At 40.9% G+C, this 26889-nt stretch overlaps 1 protein-coding gene and 1 non-coding gene across 5 annotated transcripts in view; one reads left to right on the forward strand and one right to left on the reverse strand.

Moving 5' to 3' along the window:
- Positions 1–26889, forward strand: part of OXR1 (oxidation resistance 1) — a 299313-nt gene that overhangs the window by 40633 nt on the left and 231791 nt on the right. For 3 of the 4 annotated variants that reach the window (XM_075023813.1, XM_075023806.1, XM_075023807.1), the window contains one exon: positions 2111–2189. In XM_075023813.1, coding sequence (XP_074879914.1) covers positions 2173–2189 — 17 coding nt within the window. In that variant the 5' untranslated portion in view covers positions 2111–2172. Of the gene's footprint in view, positions 1–2110; positions 2190–2567; positions 2589–26889 lie in introns of all 4 variants that reach the window. The other variant, XM_075023810.1, reaches the window with a different exon arrangement.
- TRNAL-CAG (transfer RNA leucine (anticodon CAG)) lies at positions 21023–21105 on the reverse strand. Its single transcript has one exon. It is a non-coding gene; the product is annotated as a tRNA-Leu (tRNA).

Here is a 26889-nt window from a genome sequence, read left to right on the forward strand (position 1 = left end):
TGGTGATAAGACCAAGTGGGCAAGCCAGGAGGATGGATTCTGTGTTAAGGAGTGGCCTGAATGCTGACTGGGAGCAAACACCGAAAGGAAGGACACAGATGGTGGAAGCAGGGCAGGATACTTGGGGGCGAATGTGGGACATGAAGGAACACACAGGAATACAGTCAGGAAACCTGTACCTCAGCTGAAATTGAAATGAGCCAAGGAGGTGAAGGGTAACAAGAAAGGTTTCTGTAAGTACATTGGCAGCAAAAGGGAAAGCAAGGGGACCATGGGCCCATTGCTCAGTGTGGCTGTGTGGAAAAAAGGCTGAAGTACTCAATGCCTTTTTTGCCTTGGATTTTGCTAGAGAGACTTGTCCTCAGGCCTCCCAGGTGCCTGAGCAGAGTGAAGCGGTATGTGCAGTAGAGGAAGACAGCATTAGGGATCTCTTAGCCCACTTGGATGTACACAAGTCCACGGGACCAGATGGGATGTGCTCAAGGGTGTTGAAGAAGCTGGCTGATGTCATTGCGAGGCTGCTCTCTCATCTTTGAAAAGTCATGGCAACTGGGATGGTTCTTGATGACTGGAAAACAGAAAATGTCACACCCAGCTTGTAACTGGTGAGGTCCCTCTGGGTTCAGTACAGGGGCCAACGCTGTTTAGTATCTTCATTAATGACATCAGTGATGGGGTGGAGTGCAGTTCTCAGCAAGTTTGTGGATGGCATCAAATTGCAGGCAGCAGTCAATGTGCTGGAGGGCAGTGCTGCTCTGCAGGGAGACCTGGGCAGGTTGGAGAAGTGGGCTGACAGGAACCTCATGAAGTTCAGCAAAAGCAAATGCAAGGTCTTGCCCATGGAATGGAATAAGACGAGCCGCCTGGGAAGCAGTGCTGCAGAAAGGGATCTGAGGGCCCTACTGAACAGCAAGTTGAGCATGACCCAGCAGCGTGCCCTTACAGCAAAGAAAGTCACCTGCATCTCTTGGCTGCATGCGTAAGAGTATAGCCAGCAGGTCAGGGAAAGATCCTTCCCCTCTATTTGGCATTTGTGAGACTGACTGTGGAGTGCCATGTCCAGTTTTGGGCTCCCCACAACAAGAAGGATGTTGACTTATGGAGACCAAAGGAGGTGGTCAGGGGACTGGAGCAAATGGGATATGACCCGAAGCTGAGAGAGCTGGATCAACTCAGCCTTAGCAGATATGCCAAGAGGAGACCTTAGTGCTGTCAACGAGTACCTGAGTCGAGGATATAGAGGAGGTAGAGCTAGATCTTTCTCGAAGGTATATAGTGATATGATAAGAGGCAGTGGACACAAGGTGTAACATGGAAAATTCTCATTAGGTATTAGGAAAAATGTTTTTATCATGATGGTGGTGAAGTACTGGAACTGGTTCCCCAGAGAGGTTGTGGTGTTCAAGACTCAACTGGACATATCCCTGAGCAACCTGATCTGATTACACCTGCTTTGAGCTGTGGGTTGGACTAGGCAGTTCCTTCCGACCTAATTATTCTATTATTCTATAATATTTTCATATTTTTATTTTTTATATGAAAGTTGGAATTCCTTTTTGTTCAAATAATAATGTTTCCTGAGGTCCATACTTAGTAGGCCCACTCCAGGGAATTTCTTATTTATATTAATGGTTTCTTTCTGGAAAAGTGACTAATTTACTAAGGTAGTCATTCAACAAATTGAGCATCAAAATGCAATTAAGATGTAAATTTATATAGCCGTGTTGAGACTGGCATTTCAGGAAGATGTTGTTTAGTTGCTTTGAGGCACCTGAATTTCAGTTGGGCATGTGAATTCCCCTATCAGAGGCAAGGGCTTTTAGATGTTGCACTACCATATAGCATTATACTTAACTCTTTTGTTGAGTGACTGCTCTAACAACCTCAGGTTTAAGCCCTACCAGTAGGATTTGATCTTAGGTTTTTTAACTTTTATCTTGTGTTTGTTAACCTTTACATTGTTTTCCTAACCTTTGTATTTCTATAAAATTGCCAGGTATTCTGTGAAGTTGCACTGAAAGATGTTTGCTAATGTATTTATTTTTCAGGACATTAAAATCAAGGTCCTGAGTTGCTCGATCTAAAAATCTCTCTCTTTCTTCTCATCCAGGTAAACAGAAACAGCCTTTGCAGAGCAGTGCATTCATAAATGTGAAAGAAGCCCACACCATTATGTTTGGCACTAAGAGGTCAGTTTTCACCTTTGTTGTTATGCTTTTCATCTCCAAAAAATAGTATGGCTGTTGTGACTCTAATCTGAAAATTTTACATTTTCCAAATGTATTGTTATACAAAATACATCAGCTAGATATATTGCCCTTTCTATTATATTGATTGGTTTTTCTGTGCTGTACAGCTCTGGTCTACTTTAATTGATAGGCATGCGGCATACAGGCCATGTAGTACAAAGGCAAATAGTATCCCCAAGGCATAATGGGTCACAGCAAGACTGCCAAAGAAGACATTGTACTAGGGCTGGAGGGCATCCCTCCTGCTTTCTGAGTGTGAAAAGTAACACCAGGACAAAAAAGCTCCAGTGTAAGATAGGTTCTTTTTTGCCATTTTAGGGTGTCCATACTGAATATAAGGTAATCTCCATCTCTTATTCTGCATGATTCAATGCCATACCCCAAAATGTCTCAAAAATCAACGTTTTTGAATCCATGCTCTCTACTTCCTGTGCTCTTTTAAGTGTTCCTCTTAAGCATGAGGTAGTGTGGTTCTGCTCCTGTATCCGTCAGCAGACAGCATGGCTTTGCTTCCCCCACAGTTCCTGCAGCCACACAAACCATTGCGGCACCTGAGGCACCTTGCCAGGTACCAGCTTCTGCACCTATGGGTCTTCTGCAGGAAAGCGTGATCTCTCTGTGGAGCAAAGATACTATAGAGCATTCCTCCCCTGTGTGAACTCCCTGATTTTTATTTTTTTTTGCTTGTTGGTAGGCTTTTAGGTTTTTAGTACAAGCTAGTCAATGACTTAACACTTGTGCCCCAGTCGCATGGCAGCCTAGTGAAACGTTTGCCCCGTGCAGTGGCAGACCACCTTTAATCTGGTACCTGGAGAAGTAGCTCATCTCTTCTGAATTGTTGGGAAGAGGAGAGGCTACTTTGCCCTTAAGAAGTAGCACATATGAAGCAGCATCTTGCGTGCCTGCAGGAATCAGGGGTGGCAAATAATAAGAAAAAGCAGCTTGGGTTTCTGAGGCATCAGGTCCCACACCAGTTGCGGAAGGGTTCAGCGTGAGCTGCAGCCTCGCCTGAGTCAGGGTGCTACCAGGGGCTGCCCAGTCCCTTGTGCTCCTGCAACCATGGGCACTGCTGCCTCACATGGCAACAAATTCAACGGGATATTTTGCGTCTGTCTGAAGTCGTATTGGCATCGTCTCCAGATTCTGTTACCTGGTATACAAGGTACAAATGCAGTACGTTTTTATGGTAACTTTTCAGGAAAAGGAAACTTTGGTCTTATTTTTAGGCAAGTACAGAATCTGTTGTTTTGTCAGTATGATGAGCTTAAGATAACTGTTGCTGAGGGTACAGTAATAGAATTGCAAACTTCCCATTTGAGGATTTCTGCTTTTAATTGATTGCCTCTGCAGAATATTAACACTCAAGTTAACCAAAGACATTCTGCAAAGTGAAACAAATTATCATATTAAATTATATTCAGGTGGGTTAGTTATTTTCACCACTGTTTAATACTACCCCATATGAACTCCTTCTGGGCTGATCTAAACATTTTTTTACTCTCAGGATAGTCACTTTATCTTCTCTTAGCATTTTAAAGTAATGGCAAGATGAAGAGTTGTGTTCGATTGGTAGCCTTGAAATTTCCTTTATCTTTTTTTCTCCCAGGTTGAATCTTGTTTACTATGCAAATGAAAATTCCTCATAAGGAATATTACAGACAATATGAAATTCTCTTTCATGTCTGCAAACAAGAGGTTTTATGAAAAAAGGCACATCTGGGGAACAGAAGTTCTTTGCCTCTCCACTGTACTGTGTTCTGCTATTTCTCACTTTACGCAGGCTGTTTTGAACCACTTGCAATCAATAAAGGATTTCCTGCTTCCGGGAGGGAATGAGGCAGAGGGGACTTCCATAATAGTAGCCTCCTGTGTGTAAACTGGGAAATTACATCGAGTATTCTTGAGATTGGTACCATATTTTAGTTAGGCAGTGATTGAGTACTTGTCAAGTATTTTGTTCTCCCAATTGCAGTGCATTTTGAATTTAATTCTCAGAGAGGACTGTTAATTGCGAACAAGAAAATCTTGAGGTTTTATTGATCATTTTCAAAGGTTATAAACTGCTACAAATAGACTGCCTAATATCGGGAGGTTTTCAAAATCTTGGTTTGATACATTAATTCTCTTCCTAAAAAGAAATACTGTATTTACTTGGAAATACCATGAGGAACAAAGCTATTTTTCTATAGGAGAGGATGATTTAAGGTTTATTTTCTTGTAAAATTAGTTTTTAATTAGTTCTAATAATACCTTGCTAATTATAATCTCCACAAAACATTTAACAAAATTACAAAACTCTGATTCATAAGTTGGATTATCTCTTGCCACCAGATCTTTGGAAATTATCAGGTATATAGTATTTCAGCTCCTTTTTTTTTTATTTATACCTTTCTCTTGATTTTGCATACAAAGTTTATTTTTAGTGGTTAATCCCTGTTGAATGGACTGAATAATGAAGTTGATAAAAGTGACTGTCCTATCAGAACAGCTTTGGCAAAATTTGTATGTGAGGAAGATATTTCTCAGCTGCTTTAAAAGAAGCTGTATTGTTAATGTGAACTGACATCTCTAACAGAGGTGAATTCCTCTTGATTTCAGTTTAATTTGAGAGCTGATCCCATGCTTTTAAATACTGAACTATTGTGATTTCTCTGTGTTGTCTTGTATTCTGCTCTCATCTTTTTCTCTATCGTGTTAATTTTCTCCAATTAATTAAATCTACAATAGACGCTAGCACTGAGTATGTATACCAATGAGTTTCTGATGTGTTGTATTATTCATGTTGTGTACTTATCTCAGTCTTGCAAGAGCAATTGCCGATATGATTGTCCTCCTGTGGAAGGGAAAAGTATGTAAATGGCTTTAGAGAAGGGATTTTTATTTTGTGGGAACCAATTTTATGTGTGGAAGTTGCTCTGCGAAGATAGGCCCCAAATTAGCACATCCTCAGGATCTGCAGTAAACTCCGTCTGACTATCTACCTACCACTGGCATCATGATGTTCAGGGGTACTCTAACCTATGGTTATATATGTTCTTCAGTTTGGAAACCTTATGTTGTATAACTCATTTAAACTATGTCCACGCAGCTGGAGAGTATTTCTCCTGGATGGCATGCCCAGTTCTCTTTTCCTTCTCTAGCCTAGATCAGAGCGCTTCAAAAGATGGCTTAAGTGACAAATCTAACCCCCAGTGCCCAGCCATTTGGTCCCAAAATGAGTTTAGGAGACTGAAGGAAGCAATTGTGAGAAGCAGGAGCTGAGAAGTATGAGGACATTCGCTTAAGCGTATATGCAATACAGCTCCATTTCTGGAGCTGCATCCATTTGTCCTTTTTTTGAGGAGCCTGGCATGTGGCATATGTTTGAATTGGGCTTGTGGAGGATACCACCTTGGTCCTGTGAAGTGCAGACTACCACTAGTATCTCTGGCTAATTAGAAGTCAGCTGCCATGTCCAAGTCTGTCTGAGTTGTCTCCTGCCGTAAGTGCGTGGTGTCTCCTTCCCCCTCCATTGGTTTGAACCTCAAGAAGGTCCGTAGAGGTAAGAGAGCAGCTAGAGCTTGTCTGATCTGTTGCCAGCGCTTAGGCTGTTGAGGGCTAGTGTTACCAGGTTTAATTCAAACTATTTTGGAGGAAAGAAAGAAAAGGCAAACAAAAAGAGGAAAGGACTCTGATCTCCAGGCAGCCTGATCGCCCTGTTGTGAACTCAGGGTTTATTTTTATTGTGGTGGTCTTTGTGAAGAGCATTTTATTTACAGGGTGTGACTCCAGGCTGAGGCGCTGGTGGCTAATGCAGCTGGTAACTTCTCTTATGTGCCAAGGGCTAGTTTGGTGCTTCGTGGTGGATGGCCAGGTTGCATGAATGGCAGTGCTGGCAGACTCGGCCAGTGGTCCAAGACTTTTGTAGCACAGCAGTTGTTTCTGGAGGCAAATAGTTTTCTTTCCAAATTATATTCCAAACAGCCACCTTGGAAAGTCATAGTAAATTTTTTTTAGCCAGGTCTGTCAGCAGCAATTTGAGTCCTGTGCTAAGTAGAAAAACAAACCTTTCTTCCAGTGTCTACTTATATTGGCATGTTTATAATCTTAGATGATAGCTGAGTTGGGCAAGTAATGTGACTGGTATAGAAGGAGGGTGAAGAGATTCAGGAAGACACATCAGCTTTTTAGTCACTGACAGTTACTGACTTCCTATTTTTATATCTGGTTTTGATTAGAAAGTTAAGGAGCTAGTGATAATTTATAAGCTCCTGATATGAACAGACTGTAGTGTTTTCAAGATAATATAAGCCTAGTTTCTTCTTTCCCCTTAGCTGCAGAAAGGTTATACTTACACATGGTTTCTAAATTTCATGGTTTTTATTGGCATTAGTCCTGGACCGTTCGTGTGTTTGTTCTGATACCTCTGCTGGGTTTTAAAGTATGGCCAGTGGATGGCCACGAAACTGTGTCCATTACTGAACACTAAGATTATATGTCAAAGTTCTTTTCTTTGGGATTTGTAAGTGTACAAAAATAATTATCTGGTTTGACCTAAATTCACATGGTGCTTACTATCCCCTTTCTTTTGCTTTTTAATTGGAAGTAACACTATTTGAATGAAGCTTTAACATGCTTTGTCTCTTCTGCTGTGTTATGGAATTAAATTTCTTACTGCTGAACTTTGTTATGGTAGTGAACTGCAAAATAATACCTATTGACATGGACTCATTTAAACTTACTACCATTCCCCAAATATGAACTTCCAATATCTTGCACTGTTTTATTGTTTTGGGGCCTGGAGGCTGAATCATGCAAAATGATAAGACAGCTGTGGGACTTGGTTTCTAATTCAACCAGAACAGACACAGTCTAGTATACAGATGTATATAGGGCAACAGAATGTGTAACACCCTATACCGACTGTTTCTTGGTTTTCAATGTTTTTTTTCACTTTTACCCACCTGGCCATTTTTTCCAGCCTGTGCTATGCTTAATGAGAGCTCAGATTTATTAATAGGCCACATAACTTTTCAGATGGGGTTTTCAAGCCTTCAGTGCATACAAGGTCTCTCTCTTGCAGTATTCATCCTTTCAACATGGAGTGAGGCTCTCTTCTGATAACCCATGGCTTCTCTCAGCAGCATTAGTTCTAGGTGTGGGTAAGCAAGAAGGAGAGGACGTGGACCTGAGCATGTTGATCCAGTTATGAATGATTGCTTGCTCACATCAGATAGCAGCAGGGAAGATTTTTCTTCTTCACCTTAAATGTTTGCACTACCCCAGTTCTAACTGATTCAGGATGTAAGGGACCAAGTTCTCTGTGTTTCTTCACAGCTTCATGTGTTTGTAGCTCTAGAACTTAACCGTACAGCAGAACTTGAGCTTCCCTGTAGATTGGCAATTTATCTTTGTCAGGTGTTTCCTCTGTCAAGTCTTGCATCTGCTTAGTTTTCCTCTTTTCATTGGATTTGGTATTTGCCACACACTACTTTTCTCTGATGCCTTTGTGCCCAGTTTCCTGTTTTCTGTCTCTATCTTGTCCGAGCATGTACTGTGCATCTTCTGCCTCTTGCACTCAGTTCACCCGCTTGGACTCAGTTCACCAAAATTCTTAATGATCTCCTTGTGACCAAGTCCATCCAGGACACTGCATTTGGGCCTCTGCAACATGGTAGCTGCCTTAAACATACACTTCTTGAAACCTTATCCTCTGTTAGCTTCTTTGAGTCTCACTTCTCTGAATATTACTCCTCCTACTGGATGGAAGAGGATTATGATCTTTTTTAGTTCCTCTGGTAATAATGAAATTAAACCCCAAAGTAACAATGTTTAACTAATGAAGTAGTAAGATGATACAGATTATGTGGTGGGTTCACCTCAGCCAACAACCAAACACCCACACAGCCACTCCCTCACTCCACTGTCCCATGGGATGGGGAGAAAAGAGAAGGAAGGTAAGAAGATTTGTGCATCAAGATAAAAACAGAGTAATAGGTGAAGCAAAAGTGCACAAAAGAAAATAAGGAATTCGTTCACTGCTTCCCATTGGCAGGCAGATGTTTAACCACTTTCTGGAAAGCAGGGCCTCAACACACATAACAGTTACTTTAGAAGGAAAATGCCATAACCACAAGTGTCCCCCCTTCCTCCTCCTTTTCTTCAGCTTTTATTGCTGAGCACAACATCGTATAGGTGTGGAATATCTCTTTGGTCATTTCTGGTCAGCTGCCCCGGCAGTGTGTCCTGCCAGCTTCTTGCCCACCCCCCAGCCTACTTGGGGGAGGGCAGGGGGGATGGGACACACAAGACAGGGGGACAGAGTGGGAAACAAAGAAGGACTTGACACTGTGTAAGCAATAGCCAAAACACTGATGTGTTATCAACACTGTTTTAATCACAAATCCAAAACACAGCACCATACAGGCTGCTATGAAGAAAATTAACTCCGTCCCAGCCAGAACCAGTACAATGTAAAAAGCCCAATCAGTGTTCATATACTGGAGCTTAAGCTCAAATAAAATGGTTGCCTGTATAACAAAATATAGAAAATACATATTTTTAGTTTACCAGTCCATCTAATAAAAATTTGGCTTCCTATAAATAAAAATAAAATCACAAAGAATTTAAGCTATGGTGAACAGCTTTTAAAAAATTGCCTCAAGCAACTGCATCCTTAATTATAAGATGTGAAGTAATGTTTGGATATAATCTATGTTTTTACAAATGGAAATATAAAAGAAATTTAAGTCTGTTTAAATTTATCTTAAGTGATTAACGTTTTCTTAATTATATTTTTAGAGAAGTCTATTTTACAATAAGGCTCTACTCCGCCTCGTGTAGAGACTTTGAAAGGCACTTGCATGATCTAACCAGCCAACCTGTGTGCATCTTTTTGTTAGAGAGAGTCATCCCCATTTCTACACCAACTTCATGCTGTAGCTCTAATACTCAGAATTATTTCATTCTCCTATTGAGTTTCTTTGCTGTATCTTGCAGTATTTTTAGGTGTCGTGATTATTGCCTGCAGATTCTTTAATTACAGGATCACACTTGCACTTCAGTTATAACCTTCAATACTATAAGATCCTTCTTCACAAGTGGCTGGCACTTGAGATTACAAAGAGGACATAACATCTCAGTGACTGGATTTTTTTATTTGTTTTTCTTTGCATTGGAATGCTAGTGTGTTTATTTACTTCTCAAGCAATTAATGTGTGAGCAAAACTGCAGACACCTTTCTGGTCATGTTTCCTGTTCCCTTATGCTTTAGAAGGTTCAGGAGGCACAGTTTCTGAGCAAGACCCTTAAGATATGTCATGTATGTGGCTGGCCTCTTCATTGTACAGGGATGTATTCCCTGCTACACTCTGTTCAAGATCCTGCTGAAGGGCAGAACTCTGGCATTTCTGAAGTCAGTGAAATTCTTTTGCTCTTATTCTAGAAGTCAGGACTTCACCTGAATTTTTTCACAATACTCTTTACCAAGAGTATGCAGGATGAGGAAAATGTTTCATTTTGCTTTTCAGGAAATGCATTTGGAAGAAAAATATGCCAAGGTGTAAACTGAAGGTCAGTCAGTCTTGCTGAATGATGAAGTCAGCTGAAGGTGTTCATGCCCCAGTTCAGTCATTTCTTCTTGCACAAGAAAGCATGAAGATATTTCCCAGACAATGATGAACTTTTCCTCATACTCAGATTTCGTGCTGAGCTTGGGCCTCAGCGCCCTGCAGATATCTCCAGTTGTTGGTATGTTTCCAGTCTTAGCAGAACTGCTCCTGTTAGATTCTGGCTGTAAAAATAACTTTGTAAGATTTCTCTTATTTTTAGGAAATGAAGTCTGTAGGTTATAGAGTTATCAGTGCTGCCTCAGATGAAACCTAGTCTCAATTTAAAACCACTCTAGTTTAATTTAAACTTAAATGTGAAAGGCATGCGTGACAATCAGCACCTAATAGAGCTAAGTGGCATCGCCTAGATTCTACTGCATCTTTCACATGTAAGAATAGCTACACTGGTGGTCAGAAATACATTTTCTCTCGGGGGTTGCTTGCCAGATAGATCTCTGAAACCTTCTGAAGCAGAACTGGAACCACATAATGAGAGCTGTTGTCATGTCCTACAGACTTTTTCAAATGCTTCTGGCAATTACATGATTTATCAGATGTCTCCCTTTCTCTGGATGCGTTTTAAAATCCCTGCCCACAATCATAATACTATATCAGAGCAAAAGGCTTTTCTCCCTGTATCTTTCTTTCCTAATAAAAATCCCAATATCCTGATAAAAACCAAACCTCATTTCACAATGTGATATGCCTGCATCCTGCTTGTATGTATAAAGCCCCGGGGTTAAATTTTCAACGTGGTAAATAGTAGATATCTGCACAAATCCCATTGTCTGCTAATGGGATTTGTTCCTGCTGCTCCCTGACACCTTTTTAAACACTCATACTGGTGATTTATTTTATTATGGTGTTACAGAAAACACTTAGTAAAGTGTGTTCTGATTCCACATTCCGCAACATGAACCAGTTCAAGGGATTGGGACGCACTAAATGGCTACGTCTGTGCTGTATTGCCACAGATAGTGGTCATAGGTTGTTGGCTCTGTGTTTATGTGGTCATAAATTGCCTGTTTTGCTGACACTTTAAAGTAAATGAAAGAAGGCATCAGCACTGCTGGCTTTCTGGCAGGAAGCCCAAGAGAAACTTGGTTTGCCTTGTGTGTCTAGCTAATGCCACTTCGATGGAAAGTTTTAATTAAGTGCATGCCTGTGTGTACAGAGAAGAAATCAAAGGCACTTGGGAGAGAGAAAGTGTATCTGCTCCAGACTCATTGAGGAGTAATTTGGTGAGAGCACTAAATGACTTTCCATTAGTTGGAAAATATTTTCTTAAATATTGCCAGAAAGTACAAGAAAATCAGTCTGAAGGGAAGACTATAAAATTAGTCTGCAGATCTAATCCATTTGCTCCATACTTGTTGGAGGATGTCATGGTAGTTCAAGTCAAGAGGTGTAGGGTTTGTGAAACTAATCTGATATGCTGGATTTCATTAAGCTCCCTAGTTGTAATTATCAGAACAACACTGGAAGCTGGTTTGCCTACAGCCAATGTTTTTGATTTCTCATTTCTGTAACAGTTTCTAAGCTTATAAACATCCAAAAATTCATTGTTAATACAAGTATAATTTTTATAGCAAATCTTAGGTAGCCATATTAAAATTCTAGCTGTTGAAATTGAACTTCTTACATGGGAATTTTAGCACTCTTTCCTGGTTCTTACAGTTACAGGAAGAAAATTCACTCAGTTCTCTTCAGACTCTCTAGAGAGGTGACTCTTTATGAAAAGAGCAGTTCTGAGAAGCAGGGATAATTCATTTACCACTAGATATGGTGCATGATTTATTTTGGATAATGTTTGGTGTATGATTCATTCTTCTATCTGCATTATAGCAAAGCCAAAAGGGCCAACCCAGGTGTGTACAGGACTTGTTATGTCATACTGTATTTGCCTTAATCTCTGTAATCTTTTTATGGCCTCAATACAGTGTGACTTCCACCCTTTTATCCATGTTTCAACCAAGGTAGAAAACCTGCTTTATTATTCACTTAACTTTTCTTCCAGAAGAAATTGAGCTTTCTCAAGAGCTAATCCAAAACTGCATAACAAACTCCATGAGGGGCTGGGGTTGACCACACATTCTTAGCTTTTATCCTTATTTGTTCTTCCATCTTTAATATAACTCTAAGATACTCTTTGCATTAAATAACCACAGTGAAAGAACAACACCAGTGGCTTCAGCCTTATCATGGCAAACTCTTTTGTTCCTCTGTATAACAAGTGATTGGTCAGCTCCTTCTGTTCATCTTATTTTAAATGCATATTCTCCTGTAAAGTGTACTGTCAGATGAAACCTTCCTTCATCCCTAAAGCCTCTTTTATTTTGTCTGTTTCTTAACATGAACAAGGTTATTTTCTGAACACAGAATTCTAGGTCTGATTTCCTAATATCTTTCTCTATTCCTGCTGATCTTTATGAAAAAGTGAATCTGAAGTCTTGAATAGATAAGGCTGCTTTCTTAGCATGAATTATAAGATGCCATTTCAGATGTGTATAGCAGATGGGGAGTCTCATGGGAAGGGGAGAAATAATTGCAACAGATACATCATAAGAGCAAAAAAGCTATTTATGAGAATAGCTCCAAGAATGGAAGATGCCATCAAAAGGTTATTTACCTTTTGGCAAGTCATTGCATTTTGCCTGACTTTTTCTAATCTGAGAGATGAGAAACAGTTTGGCATTTGTTATCAGAAACTAGTTGCAAATAGAATTACCTTGGTTCTCTGGGTATTATGGAGCAATGCTAGATGCCTCCACTGCTCATGACAAAGACAGACAAAGAAAGGAATCCTTATGGACAACATGGTGAAAGTCCAGAACTGCGCAACACACTGAAAGTCCACAACCCAGGAAAATGAAGTATCTCAGAGTATTCCAATAAAAGTAATGAATGCTGTTGTCTTAAGACCTTTTCTGTGGTCTTAAAACCTTTCTAAGATCACTTCACATTATGTTAGAGCAGTGGTCCCATGCAGAGTGTAGTGAGACATGAGAAACATTGCCCTTATTATAATCCCCACCCCATATACCAGGCTTCTTCATGGCTCCTCAGGCAGTGCATAGGCAGGCTCTGGAATTTGTTGCAGCAGCGTGTGAATGCTAAAAATTTCAGGAAACATAAGAAAAAGCTTTTTTTAATGTGAAGGTGGTCAAACACTGCAACAGGTTGCCGTGAGGTTGTATGGTCTCCATCCTGGGAGATAGTAAAAACCCAACTGGTTATGGCCCTCAGCAGTCTGCTGCAGCTGAGCCAGCTCTGAGCAGGAGGATGGACTGGTGGATCCCCAGAGGTCCCCAGCAGCCTCAGTGACTCTGAAGTCTGTTGCAGGCTGTGAAACACAGAGAAATACCTCTATATTATGAAGCCTCTGAACCCCAAATTCCCGGGAGCTGGGAAGCTTTGTCCTACTGTTTGCCCTGCTGTTTGCCACTGTCTGTATTGATTTCTCCCTTAGGGCTGGTCTTGGCCACCATCCCAGAGGATGCTGAGCTAGGCTGACCATAGGTCTGATGCAGCATGGATGTTCTTGTGCGTGTTAAGAGGATACTGGGCTAGACTGCAGATAAAGAGTAAGTCTAATTTTGGAGGAGAGGTTATTTAGGAGAGGATGGTAAAGCAACGCAGCTGTGCCTGCGATCCATGCAGGGCAGCCCAGGGAGAGTCCTGACATTGAGCCGTATTTCTCTCATGCGCATTGTAACTCAGGGTGGAGATGCTAGAAACCTGTCCAATGCCAGCGTCCCCAGTGTGATCCACGTGGGCTGCTGGTGAGGCTCAGCAGCTAAAACGCAAGGCAGACTGGTGCCCTGTGCTCACCTCTTCTCTATGAAAACTCAACACAGCTTCCTCTTAATTTTAACTGCATTTAGTCCAGTTGGTGGGGACCCGACATTATCCAAAGAGCTAAACAAATTGGTGTTTGTGACATTTGACTGCTGGGCAGCTTTGATTTCTGTTATAACACTTATTTAGTTTCACCTGTTTGATAGATAGGACTATCACGTTAACAGATGACATCTTATTAAGGTGTGTGAAAGGTTTGCCACAAACTGTAAAGGCCACAATAGGAGAAGCTAAAAAGGAAAGATTTGAAATGTGATACTTCTGAAGTTAGAAATGGAAATGAAGCAAAGTAAATTAAGTTAGAAAAACAAAACAAAAAAAAACCCCTCCAAGCCCCAAAGACTGCTTCAACTGTGAGTCCTTCTTGTCTTTCTTTATAAATGTCAGTTTCTTTATAAATAAACAATTTGCTCTTAAAATAATTGGTGATGACTCAATAGCTCATCTTTATTATTGTGTATTTTAAATATGCAGACTTCAGCAAGTCTAAATCTGTGCTCTTTGGGGAAAAAAATAAGGCTTTAGTCATATTCAGACTTAGCCTTCCTTTCATCTGGTAGTTTACTTGCTTTGACAGGTAAATATAACTTTCTGAGATAGGTGTTTTGTTTTTAAACCCACTCACCTACTTATATAACTTTGCTTACACAGAGATTGTAATCTTTATTTTACCTTAACTGACACCAGTCAGATAGAGAGGCAGGTTTATTGACATTTGCTGTTTATTTATTATATTCCAGTTGGTTTTTATAATATTGTCTCCTGAAAATTAAGTGTTTCTCATATAAAAAGGGAGGTAAGCAAAATTGCACATGACAATGCAGAGGTATTTTTTATTATTGTTATTCAGTAAACCCTACACCAGGTACTGAGTAAAGAATCTTGACGCTGCTGTTGCTTGGATATCTTCTGCTTTGTCCGATGCTGATTGCCTGTCGTGGTTTAACCCCAGCTGGCAGCTCAGCCCCACACAGCCATTTGCTCACTCCCCCCCTGCAGCAGGATGGGGGAGAGAATCGAAGACTAAAAATGAGAAAACTCATTGAGATAAAGACAGTTTAACCAGTAAAGCAAAAGCTGTGCATGCAAGCAAAGCAAAACAAGGAATTCATTCACCACTTCCCATGGGCAGGCAGGTGTTCAGCCATCTCCAGGAAAGCAGGGCTCCATCACGTGTAAGAATTACTTGGGAAGACAAACGCCATCACTCCGAACATCCCCCCCTTCCTTCTTCTTCCCCCAGCTTTATATGCTGAGCATGACGTCCTATGGTCTGGAATATCCCTGTGGTCAGTTGGGGTCAGCTGTCCCAGCCGTGTCCCCTCCCAACAACTTGTGCCCCCCCAGCCTCCTCGCTGGTGGGGTGGGGTGAGGAGCAGAAAAGCCCTTGGCTCTGTGCAAGCACTGCTCAGCAGTAACAGAAACATCCCTGTGTTATCAACACTGTTTTCAGCACAAATCCAAAACACAGTCCTAGAGTAGCTACTGTGAAGAAAATTAACTCTATCCCAGCCAAAACCAGCACATTGCCACAAGGCTGTAATATAGCTCTGCTCCTCATTTTAGTTAATGAGAAAGAAAGGCGGGAAAGCATCTAGTTTTGTTTTCTTAGAGGTTGTATGATGTAAGGCTTGTGGGCCTTCCCCTTTGAGGAGGCATTAAAGTACATGGGTGATTTGGTGGGGAGTCTCTGTAGCCGTGCAGCAGGGATGGGGACCATCCACTAATGCTGTGCTGTGTTGGGGAGAGCTGGAGCTGTCAGAGCCTAACACCAGCACTGAAGGAACAGGAAAATAAATTAGTTCCAGTTAAACACGAGTATGAAATTACCACTCTGAGGTAAGGGTGGATACTCCTAGCAGCAAAGAGCCAGTGGATTGGCCCACAGTAAAAAGAGAGCATTACCTTTCAAAGGGGAATGTGACTTTTGCAAGAGGAGCAAGACTTTGGCTTCAGGAAAGGCATGCCTTGCAAATAAATACTGTTTTTTTCAATCATTTGCATGTGTTATGAAAAGCACTAGCAGCAGAAAGAATAACAAGCTGCCCCATACTGTGATAACGTCTGTCCATAGGAGATGCACGTGTAAGCTTGGCTTGCAGCAGGTAGCTTTCTGCCTGTGCTGTCACGAGCATCTCTATGCTATCAGAAACAGCTGTGTATTATTTTCACTTTCCAGGCACCCATGTTTCCTCATGCCAAAGCTGTCCTTTGGGCCTGCACCTCTGCAGTGTGGCTTATGCCAGTAGAGACCCAGGACCCCTGCATTGAGAGAAGAGCTTCTGCATACATAATCTTTAATATAAGGATAGACTTGCGCTGTCTGAATGGATTCCATTTCATAAAGCTGACATTTAATGACATCATAGTTAAGCATCAATGTCCATAGCAGAGTTAGTCCAGCTTTCATGTTTTAATAACTGTGAACAGCATGGAGCCCCAGGTAGATTCTTTTCAAGGTAGATTCATTAGGGCAAAAAAGATCATTAGCTGCTGGTAATGGATTGTTTCTCAGTAAGATAAACGCAAATTCAGACATGCTTTGAACTGCCAGTGTAGGCTTGTTTCAATGACAAAGGGAGCAGGTGAGCCATGGTATCCTGATTATTCCTTTTACTTCTGTTTTAAAAAAAAATCTTTGAAGACCACAAAGTGTTGGAAATATACTGTCCTGTCCACTAATGAGCAGTAGAAGTAATGAGATATCTCAAAACTCCCTCAGTGTCCACCTACTTAGCATATACTTGGCTGAACTTCATCTCATGCTTTTCAAAGTGATGTGTGGATTTGGTGTCAGGAGAGAAATACCGGACGCAGTTTCCATCCATTTCAGTTGTTCAGTCACTCATGCTGAGTGATAAGCACTGATCAGATCTGGGTATCTATTATGCTTTGTGATGAGCATATAATGAGATGGTCTCTGCCTTGCTGTATTCTCCTCTAGTCCATGGGCAACATTCATAAAACCAGGAGGAGAAGAGTTTGGCGACAGCCATTCATTTGCTGGAGAAAACTTTCTATGAAGGAAAAAATACTATGTGGCAATATCCTCTTATGTATGATGGTTCACTGGTAGTAATGGTAGAAGCCTGGCTTGCCCATAAAATTATCTATTTCCGTGAAACCCCTTCAGGGGGGTTTCACATAGGGATTGGGGTCGGCCTCTGTTCTTTCCCTTCTGGTCAGTAAGGGCTCTGCTTACAGGTACAGCTCTGGCTGCAGCTGCCACACAGGAATAAGGGAATCCTTATTCCTTATTAATTGAGAGATTGTATTTAATAGAGGCTTGCTGAAAGAAAACTGCTCCTTTGGTAAAGCACAACATCTTTCTGTGGCTTTTACCTCCTGTTTGCATTGGCATCCTGAAATATGTTTGTTTGAAAAAGTGCATAGTCTCTTTCTTTAAAAAAAAAAAAAAAAAAAAAGAAAAGTCATTCTCTGTATCTTATTTACCAGAAGCACTCCCTCGTGCACCACTCCAGAGACATAAAAGATTTCTGAGCTGCTTGTGGTTCTCTACTTCTTGCCTTGTGACATTTTCTCACAGGAAATATTCGCAGCATATGTGAATGTTCAGAGTTTGGTCTGAGTCCTTGTGACTAGCAATGGTGAAGATGTATGCAGTTTTAATTTCAGAAAAAGTTGATCATGTGCTTCCTTTAATAATGGAACTTACTTAAGCCTGGACATCTTGTCTAGCTGATATGATTATTTTCATTCTAAATTGGCTAGAGAGCTCAACATATTCATGTGAAGAGTTTGAACCTAGCCTCACTAAAGAGTTTGTATATAAAAAGAGTGCAGATATTGGTATGTGACTATGAAATAGCTAGCATAAATACTGATAATCAGATTTTTTTAAAAGTAATTGTTCTTCTTTCCCTCAAATGCCTGTCTAGATTCTGTCCAGTCTGTCTTGTGAAAGTTTCTGAAAGACAATTTATGGGAAGAGACTCTCTTCACAGAAATCATTACTATCAGTTAACACGTGCTTTGCCACAATTTGGTGCATATTCTTAATAGTGACTATAACCTACGTAACATATTAACAAAGGATTTGGCAGATTTTTTGTTCTGTGCAGGCCTTTAGTTCAGGGTAAATGATCTGCAGAGAACAAGTAATTGAACTTTCTACAGAGATTTCTTGATGAAATCCTGTGGTCTTTGTTGTTTATGATGGCCTTGGATTTAACCCTCCTTCTCCCTCTTGTTTTTTGTCCATTATTATAGTCTGTGAATATGAGAGAGTTGACTTGGCAGCATATTGTTTTTTATTGTGTAATTATATTGAAAATCCAAATGAAATCTCATCTGCATACCTAATTCACCCATTACAATGTGTTACGAGAAGGGAAATGCTGTTAACTACAAGCTATACAGAGTTCATGGCTGCAGACTTTTTCACCCGTGGCTCTGTGCATCCTGTTATGTTGCTGCTGTTTCATAGGTCCAGCAGCTCCTGTGCAGCCTTGTCCAAAATGGAGATTTGAATCAGGGGATGAAATCCTAGGACCACTGAAGTATATTTTGAACTTTCATTGGAGTTAGGGTTTTTCTTATCTGAATGGTGGCTGGATCCCTGTGCAGTTCTCTCTCTCTCTCTCTCCCCCCATGCAAGCCTCTCAGTGGGGATTAAAGTACAGGAAGGGACGGTAGAAAAAAGCTAGAGTTCTGAATAGGTGATTGAATGCATAATCTGTTTAGTGAATGCCTTCTCACTAGTAGTTTTCTACGATGCTTAAACCATCTCAAACACTGTAGGTACATCTATTCTGATTTATATGATCTCAATATTAACATTATAACTGAAATGAAGCTAAGGAGGTTCTAGACTTCCAAGTTGCTGTTTTGCTTGTGACATAAAATTATTTCATGGTTTTTATCTCTCTCTCTCTCTGTATATCTCTATTGCAGTTATGTTTTTTCTGCAAACATTAGGAAGAGTCTACACTATCAGTTTAGATGAAATAACGTCTAATAATACTTGGATTGATGCCTGTATAAGGTAGATAATATACTACTATTGTAAATTGTGTTGGTGGGACTTAAAAGACTATAAACAACCAGGATGCTTCATCCAAAATGAATCCCACAGGAAGACCAGCCAACTGTGCACCCTGCAACTTAAGTTGTGGATTACTGCTTTAGACAGCTGCCTATTGATTTTGTTGTATGTCTGGCAGACCCAAACACACCAGACTTGCTATGCATTCATAGCAGGCATATATGCTTCTTTCAGAATTCCAATACTGGTAGAATTGCTGCCTGGAACATGGAATTAAATACTGATTGAGCATTAACAGTTCAGGAGATGGTGATCTTAACATTGTTTTCTGCGAGGATGTTCTGCAAAACATCCCTGTATACGTTGACTGACTGTAGTGCTGCTTGCCTAGTAAGAATGGATGGGTTAATACCACCCCATGGGTTAAGGTTCTGGAGAAAATCTGTACACAAGGTATGGTAGATAAGTATTTTGGGTAGGTAAGCAACTCTATTCAAGGAATGTTGGTAGCATTTGCAGGTGGAAAGCATTAGTTACCTTTGTTGGAGTCTGTGTTAATACCAGATAAATAAAACACTCCCTCAGTCTGTTTCTTCCTCTGAAATAATTCATCAATTCATCTTTTTTAGCTGCAAATTTATAATGATCTAGTGCTATGTTTGTTTAGAGGTCATTATTGCATGTCTGCTGAGCATTTGCAGTACTGGACATTTAACATTCAAAGCTTATGGCACTAAAAATATTAATATATTAATTCACATTTAATTCATTTACCGATTCATATGTGCATTTGAGAGGTTTTTAAATTTTAACAAAACAAGAACATAATGCAATATCCAAAGTATTTGGGAGAGCAAACTGAAAGAAGAAAAAAGCAAAACCAAAAAAGGTAGTTTTGAGATGAAAGCTGTAGTTTTAGGAAACATCTGAAGCCAAAATAACAGCTCACCTCTGCAAAAGGGGGAGAGAGGGAAGTTCTGGCTTCTCCCTCTCATGCTCTCCTCCGCTCACTCCCCTGCTCTTGCCACTAAAGCAACATACCGGGTGATTGCCTGGCAGGTGGGTCCCACTCCCTAAAGCAGCAGAAGACCAGCTCGGGGGAGTAACATTTCTTGCTACATCAGTGAGGTATATAACCTGACATCCAGCATCACAGCTAGTGCAGGGAAGATGCAGGGCTAGTGCAGGCACGGTGGTGGGGAGGAAGCAGAAACTCCACCAGATTTGGGGGGCTAGATTCTGAACTGCTCCCTTCTTTAGGCTAAGGCAATTAGATTTCCCATTTTAATTTAAGATTCCATTTTTATAGAATAGAAAAGAACAGAATAGAATAGACTATTTTAGTGGGAAGGGACCTAGAACGATCATCTAGTCCAACTGCCTGACCAATTCAGGGCTGACCAGAAGTTAAAGCATGTTATTAAGGGTATTGTCCAAATGCCTCTTAAACAGTGACAGGCTTGGGGCATCAACCACCTCTCTAGGAAGCCTGTTCCAGTTTTTGACCACCCTCTCAGTAAGGAAATGCTTCCTAATATCAAGTCTGAACCTCCCCTGATGCAGCTTTGAACCATTCCCATGTGTCCTATCACTGGATGCCAGGGAGAAGAGACCAGCACCTCCCTCTCCATTTTCCTTTTCAGGAAGCTGCAGAGAGCAATGCGGTGGCCCCGCAGCCTCCTTTTCTCCAAACTAGACAAGCCCCAAAGTCCTTAGCCGCTCCTCACAGGACATTCCTTCCAGCCCCTTCCCCAGCTGTGTTGCCCTGCTCTGGAGGCATTCAGGGACCTTCACATCCTTCTTAAATTGTGGGGCCCAGAACTGCACACAGTACTCAAGGTGAGGCCACAGCAACGCTGTGTACAGCGGGATAATCCTCTCTTTTGAGGGGCTGGTTGTGCTGATTTTGATGCACCTCAGGACACGGTTTGCCCTCTGGGCTGCCAGGACACACTGCTGACTCATACTGCGCCTGCTGTCACCCCAGGTCCCTTTCTGCAGGGCTGCTCTCCAGCCCCTCCTCTCCCAGTTTATACTTGTGCCTGGTGTTACTCTATCCTAGGTGCAGAATCCAGCATTTGTTCTTGTTAAATTCCATTCCATTAATCATAGCTCAAAGCTCCAGTCTGTCTAGGTCCTTATGCAAGGCATCAAGAGAGTCACCAGCACCTCCCCATTTGGTGTTGTCAGCAAACTCGCAAACGGTGCATTCGACTCCTGCATCCGGATCGTTGGTAAATGTATTGCCCAGGACTGGCCCTAGAACGGAGCTCTGAGGAACGCGACACCGCGGGTGGCCAGCCGCAGCCCCAAAAGGCAGTTGTCAGAAGTGGGATTCGAACCCACGCCTCCAGGGGAGACTGCGACCTGAACGCAGCGCCTTAGACCGCTCGGCCATCCTGACCCACGGTCTAGTGCTCCTTCTACTGTATAATTCGTGTATTTGTAGATATTTTTAGTGATGCTATATTGTACTACTTTTCTCACACAGAGGATGCTACAGAATATTCCAAACTAAAATATATATTGTGTTGAATATAATGTAGCTGTACAACTGATGTTAATTTGGTACATGCAGCTGTTTCATTCTGAGTACCTGAGTGTTAGTATGTTGAGAAAGAAACAGGGGCTGTTGCACATAAATTACTTATGCCATGTAGCAGAAGTTTGAAGGTGTACAGAAATGAATAAAAATGCCATATGTTGCCCAAGGGCATTGCTTAAGGCTGATTTGTTTCCTGTAATATCTATGAAAATCCCCTTGAGACAGGTACAAGTTATTCATGGTAAGAGTACTCTGTGGCATTTGAAAGGGGACTGTGACACTGAAACAAATTGTGTGTCCCTGTGCTGCATTTTTATAAAAGGAATTCATGTACTTGAAAGCTGCATCCAGGAAGCTCTAAACATACAAATTTGGTCAGGATTTGGGAGTAAAAGTCAGTATGGAAGGCAAGAGGTATACTTGTTTGGGAGCATCAGCTTTAAAATCCAATGACTCTCTTTGGAATGTAAATTTAATGGAAAATCAAATTTTGGAATGGGACAACCAGAAACTGACTATCTTAAGTGGCAAATATATGTCTGGCCCCAAAATGTAATTATTCCCCAGACCCTTAAGGAACAGTGTTTTCCAATGGCAAAAAAAGGCTAAAGTCTTTACTAGACTGGTCAGAAATTGATACTGATTTTATGTGGTACTGGTATTGAAGGAAAACAGTTGCTACTGTTTGGAGAAACCAGTTCTTCTGGTTCCAGTTTGTCAATGTCTTCCCTACACTGGCGACCCCAAAGTGCTGGACCCAGTACTCTGGTGCAGTCTCGCTGGTGCTGAGCAGAGGGAAATAATGACTTGTCTCGACCTGCTGGCCACATCCTTCCTGAGATACACAAGAGTTGACTGGACAAGGCCCTGTCTTGTCCTGACTTCAGTCAGATCTATCTTCAAAGTTGGCCCTGCTTTGAGCAAGGCGTTAGAGCAGGGAAGTGCCAAAGGTCTCCTCAAACCTAAATTGTTCTGTGATTCTAGAATTATGTGCCATAATTTTGAACCATTTTGTGCAGTAACACTCATGAATTGAGAGTATTAATGCTGTATCTTGGATATAGAGCAGCAAGTAGTCTTGTCTGAGTCCTAACTGTATGTAAAGACTAGCCAATGTAACCAATATTTTTATAACATACTGGAAATTTTATGCTTCTTGTTATGATGGGAGATAGAAGGTATGCTGTAATTTATTTCAGCGTTCCGGTCTTGGAGAAGGAGCAGGCCTGGTTGACTTACCAGGAGGGATTCTTTGACAGGCGGAGGTGCAATTTTACCATATTTAGAATTAGTAATATATTTAAATGCTGTGAAACAGGGACTTGGTATCAAAAGTCACAAAACCTGTTTATATGGAGTCAGTAGTTTTGCCCAAATCAGAGTCCTAGCCAACATGGTGGTGATGGGTTTTGTTTGTTTTTATTTTTAAACCATAACTGGTAGAGTCTACAGAAACAGAACTATTAGAGATTTGGTAAGTCTTCTTGCCTGCTGTAGCAAGATGGCCAGAGTCCAATAAGCAGAAATAGGGATGGCAGAGGTATGGCCATCAAAGGCTACTCATAGAGTAGCAACTCCAGAATGAGCTGGGGTTGCAACCTATACCCTTTCTCCTATCAGCACGTAGGTGTTTGGGTCTTCAGCCACCAGCTCCAAAACCTTATGTTCACTACTTCAAGACACAGTGATGATGTAAAGCTTATTAAATATATCTTGAATGGCTGGGAAAATTAACTAAATTGGAGTTAATTTAAATAAAGTCTAAGTCTTGTTAAAGATAACATTACCCATTGGCTTCAAGACTTGTGGATTGCACAAGGAAGGCTCTTCTTGCAGAACTAAGTGTGTACCAAACATCAGCCCAAGCCTACTTCTGGACAGCACCAGTGTGTCCTTTACCAGTGGGAATTTTTTGGCCCAGAACTTCAGTAGTTAATTGTCAGTCTGCTGCCCAAAAGTCTGTTGATCTGGTTAACTTGCTGGTCAAAATGTAGTGGTACTTAGTATGCAAAGGGTGGATTCAGCTCTGATTGCTGACCCATGACTCGATTTCATATAGCAGTTGCCCTACTGACTGAATTGAGCTCTAGTAAGTGAACTGGAAACCTCAATAAAAATTGTATGTTTATAAAGGTGTATGTATTCCCCAACTGCTTTGACACAGACTTAACTAACTGCCTATCCATCACATAGCCAGACTCGTTGGACTTGAGGCTGGAGGTTGTTCTGTTGCAGGATGTTGATGGGCTCCAGCAAATATGTTCCTCAGCCACTGAAAAGAAAGTCCCTGGGATGTGAGGTGCATTGGTATTAGCCATTGGAAGGGTTAGCTCTAGTGGTTCCTGAGTAAATGATCTGATGATAGCAGGTGAAGAAGAGGAAACTCAGTCCTGTTGGGTATCCTTGCTGATATTCCCTCCTATGTCCTTATGCTGGTGCCCAACCTAAAATTTCAATAATAGGCTCCTGTTCTTAGCAAATTGGAGAAAATCTGATTCCATTGTGCATTATTTGTGTATGTAACAAAAAGCAATACAAACTCTTGAGTTTAGTTTTCAGAGTATCTGATGACAGCTGACATTGTTCTAGAAAGTTCAATGAGATAATGGAAAACACTGAAAAATAATTTTCATGTGGCTTTGCATAATAAAACCCTTAGTAACGATTCATCCTTTGAAAGCACATTTGAAGAATCAAGTTAAGAATAATGCTAACCCCATATAAGCTAATGTTAAAATATTGGCAATGATCACACTGATCAATGGAGCTTCAAGTGCTGTTCACTTTACAGTGAATTAATGGATTTAATCAGAGTAACAGGAAGCATTGGGGGGCAAAAACGTGTTTCCTCAAAAGGAACTCAATAAAATACTAGGATTTTTCTTTTATTTGTATTTTTTCCCTTGTGAGTTTACAGTTATTGTGCCTGCCTGTAATGTCAGTTGATGAGGTTCATGAATTTGCAGATGTTACATGATGCTTCATAAAACTCTTTACAATTAGAAAGGGAAACAATGTCTGTAAATTTTGGTTTTATTTTGGGCAAAAATCAGAAATAACAGGTAGCAACAAAGGAGTTTCCAAATTCAGAAGAGTGACCAGACTCTGCACATGGATGTGGGTGCACAGTTTTTTTCTGATTCTTCTTCAGCTTCTGGGTGTCACTCCCTAAAAACTTTCTGCAAAAAGAGATTTAACCCAAGACCATTTACAGCTGAAATGATGTGCAGAATGATGAGTTAAGCTGGCAGGTCTTGGGGCTGTAACCTTCTCACCCAGCACAGCTGGGAAGAGAAAGTAATAAATACCCATCACCTAAGCTTACATCCGTACAACCCTGTCAAAAACCAATGAAACTGCAGGGGTCTGAGGTTAGTGGTGCTATGCAGTTTTAATACTGAATTTGAAATTGTTCTCGTAGATGTCATGGTAAAGCTTACTGTGCTGTAGTGATTTACACTGACATCAGTGTACAGTAGCAGTTGATGTATTTAAATGCTCAGTCGAGCATCCCCAGCACTGGAGATAAAAGGCATCACAACATCCCATGATATCAAAGGCCTCTCTTCCACCTTTTCTATCCATCCTCTGTCACTCAGTAGCCCTTCCTTGGCCATTCTGGGTTTCTGTCCTGCTTTAAGCAAAGCCACTCACAAAGTGAGAGCATCTTTTGTGCTTTTGTGCTGTTCTTTCTTTGAATAGGAGAGTTGTTTTCCTCCTTATGTTCCAGGGCTTTCCCTGTGTGCCCTGAAAGAAATACTTAGTAATTCAAAAAGAATGGCTGAATCCTGTGGGACCAATGCATCTCCTTCAAAAGAGAAAGTGGAGTATGTTATTTGGATGATAATGAAGTTAAACCTGGTTAAATGGAGATTTACTTTAAAAATATGATGCCCTTTCAATATTTTTATAACTTCACATTTTGCCCCTAGTTCTGCAAATGCAAATGTGCTTAAATTTACAGGTATCACTAGTCCTGTTGTCAGACCTTTTTTGTTGCACAAACAGTAATATAAAGCAATGCATAGACTCAAAATGTTGCCAGAAATCCAGGAAGCTCTCTTCCTGCCCTCTATAATCTTTAGGGACCAGACTCACTCCTTTATATTAAAAATATATTTGTATCTGTAGCAGAAACAGACTGCGAGCTAGAGACAAGACTGCTGTGCATCGGGACCGTGTTGTCTCAGCTGCCAGCTGTCTTTGCAGCAGAACTTCAAGTCTTGTCATGGTCACAGGTAGGAATGGGTTTGAATAGTAACAGAGGCATTATCCTGGGCATATTCCATCCATTCTAGCAGGAATTAGAGACTTGAGGGGTGCAGCTGAGGAAAAAAAAAATAAAAATTGTTTTGCTCTATTCACATGGGTCTTCTCTATAAAATAACTCATCCTCATAACACCTTACAAGTAAGAATGCTCATACACCTCCTTTGAATTAAGTACATTGCATTAAATTCCCCAAATTAGTAAACTGCATTTGAAGATATGAAGCAGATTAAAAGTGTGGAACCCTGTGGTGTTTATAGGAAATAGCATAGCATGTCTGCGCTGTCTGTGATGATAACAGAAAATGCCTCAGGAGCGTATGTTATCAGCAGGATCCAGAAGAGGTACAGCATCCGTGTGTGTGGCGGGGGAGGGAGAATTCCTTCTGTCCCCTGAAACTGATGCTGAGTATCAGCTTTTTTTTTCCTCCCAAATCACTATTTCATCATGAACTTGAGCACCAGCTGGAGAGCTCTTTGCTCGGTGATTGCTGCCTGTTCAGCTGGAGTAACTTTTTTTCTTAATACTTTTAATTCCAAAGCATAAATTGGGGACTTCTCCAAACAAAAAGATAGAACTGCCTTTATTTTAATGATCATATCTGCTGTTCACAGTAGTCATCAGTATGGGCTTTTGTTCCTGTTTGGGGTAAGGCTTTAACAGCTGTGAGGACAGTGAATGGATTTCTTACCCACTTTCATTAGAACAAATTCAAATGAAGAGCCAAGCTCAGTCCTGTTCCTGACCTGTCCTCTTCCTGTCCAGCAACGTTTCAACTCCCATGGATGAAAGTAGTTACATTTATGACTATAAATACAGGATGTGGATATGGGTGTGTATTTAACATGGCTGCAGTAAAAGGTAATTTGAGAGCTGACACTGGGGCAGAACCTGACTTGCAAAATCCTAATTACTAATTGATGAGTAAGCATCTAACCTGACTTTCAGCTTCCAGCTCAAGTGTTCTAGCAATGAAAAATATCCTTGTGCTTGTTTGGAAAGGAAAAAAAAAAAAAAGAGAATCTGTAAATCATTGGAGATGTGGTAAGCATGGAAACTCCTAATGACAGAATAACTATATTTTATTATTAACAGTGAATTTATTTTAATTTTTAGATGACAAATTCCTAAAATATTTCAAGCACAAATGCACATTTATACTCTGTTAAGTTCTGTCCTTATTTATAAAGGCAATAGCAAACAAACTATTGAACCTGAAGGAGCTTAGTGTTGCAGCCTTGTGGTAATTAATTGATGTTAAAAGCATTAGATGATGTTCTGTTTCCCAGACTCTCAAGTGGAAGAACCAGGGATAAAAGTAGTTTATCGCCTAACCTGTGCTGGAGGCCCTGTGTCCTCTTTTGTCGCTTTCCA

This window comes from Buteo buteo, chromosome 3 (genome assembly GCF_964188355.1).
Source record: "Buteo buteo chromosome 3, bButBut1.hap1.1, whole genome shotgun sequence".
NCBI lineage: Eukaryota > Metazoa > Chordata > Aves > Accipitriformes > Accipitridae > Buteo > Buteo buteo.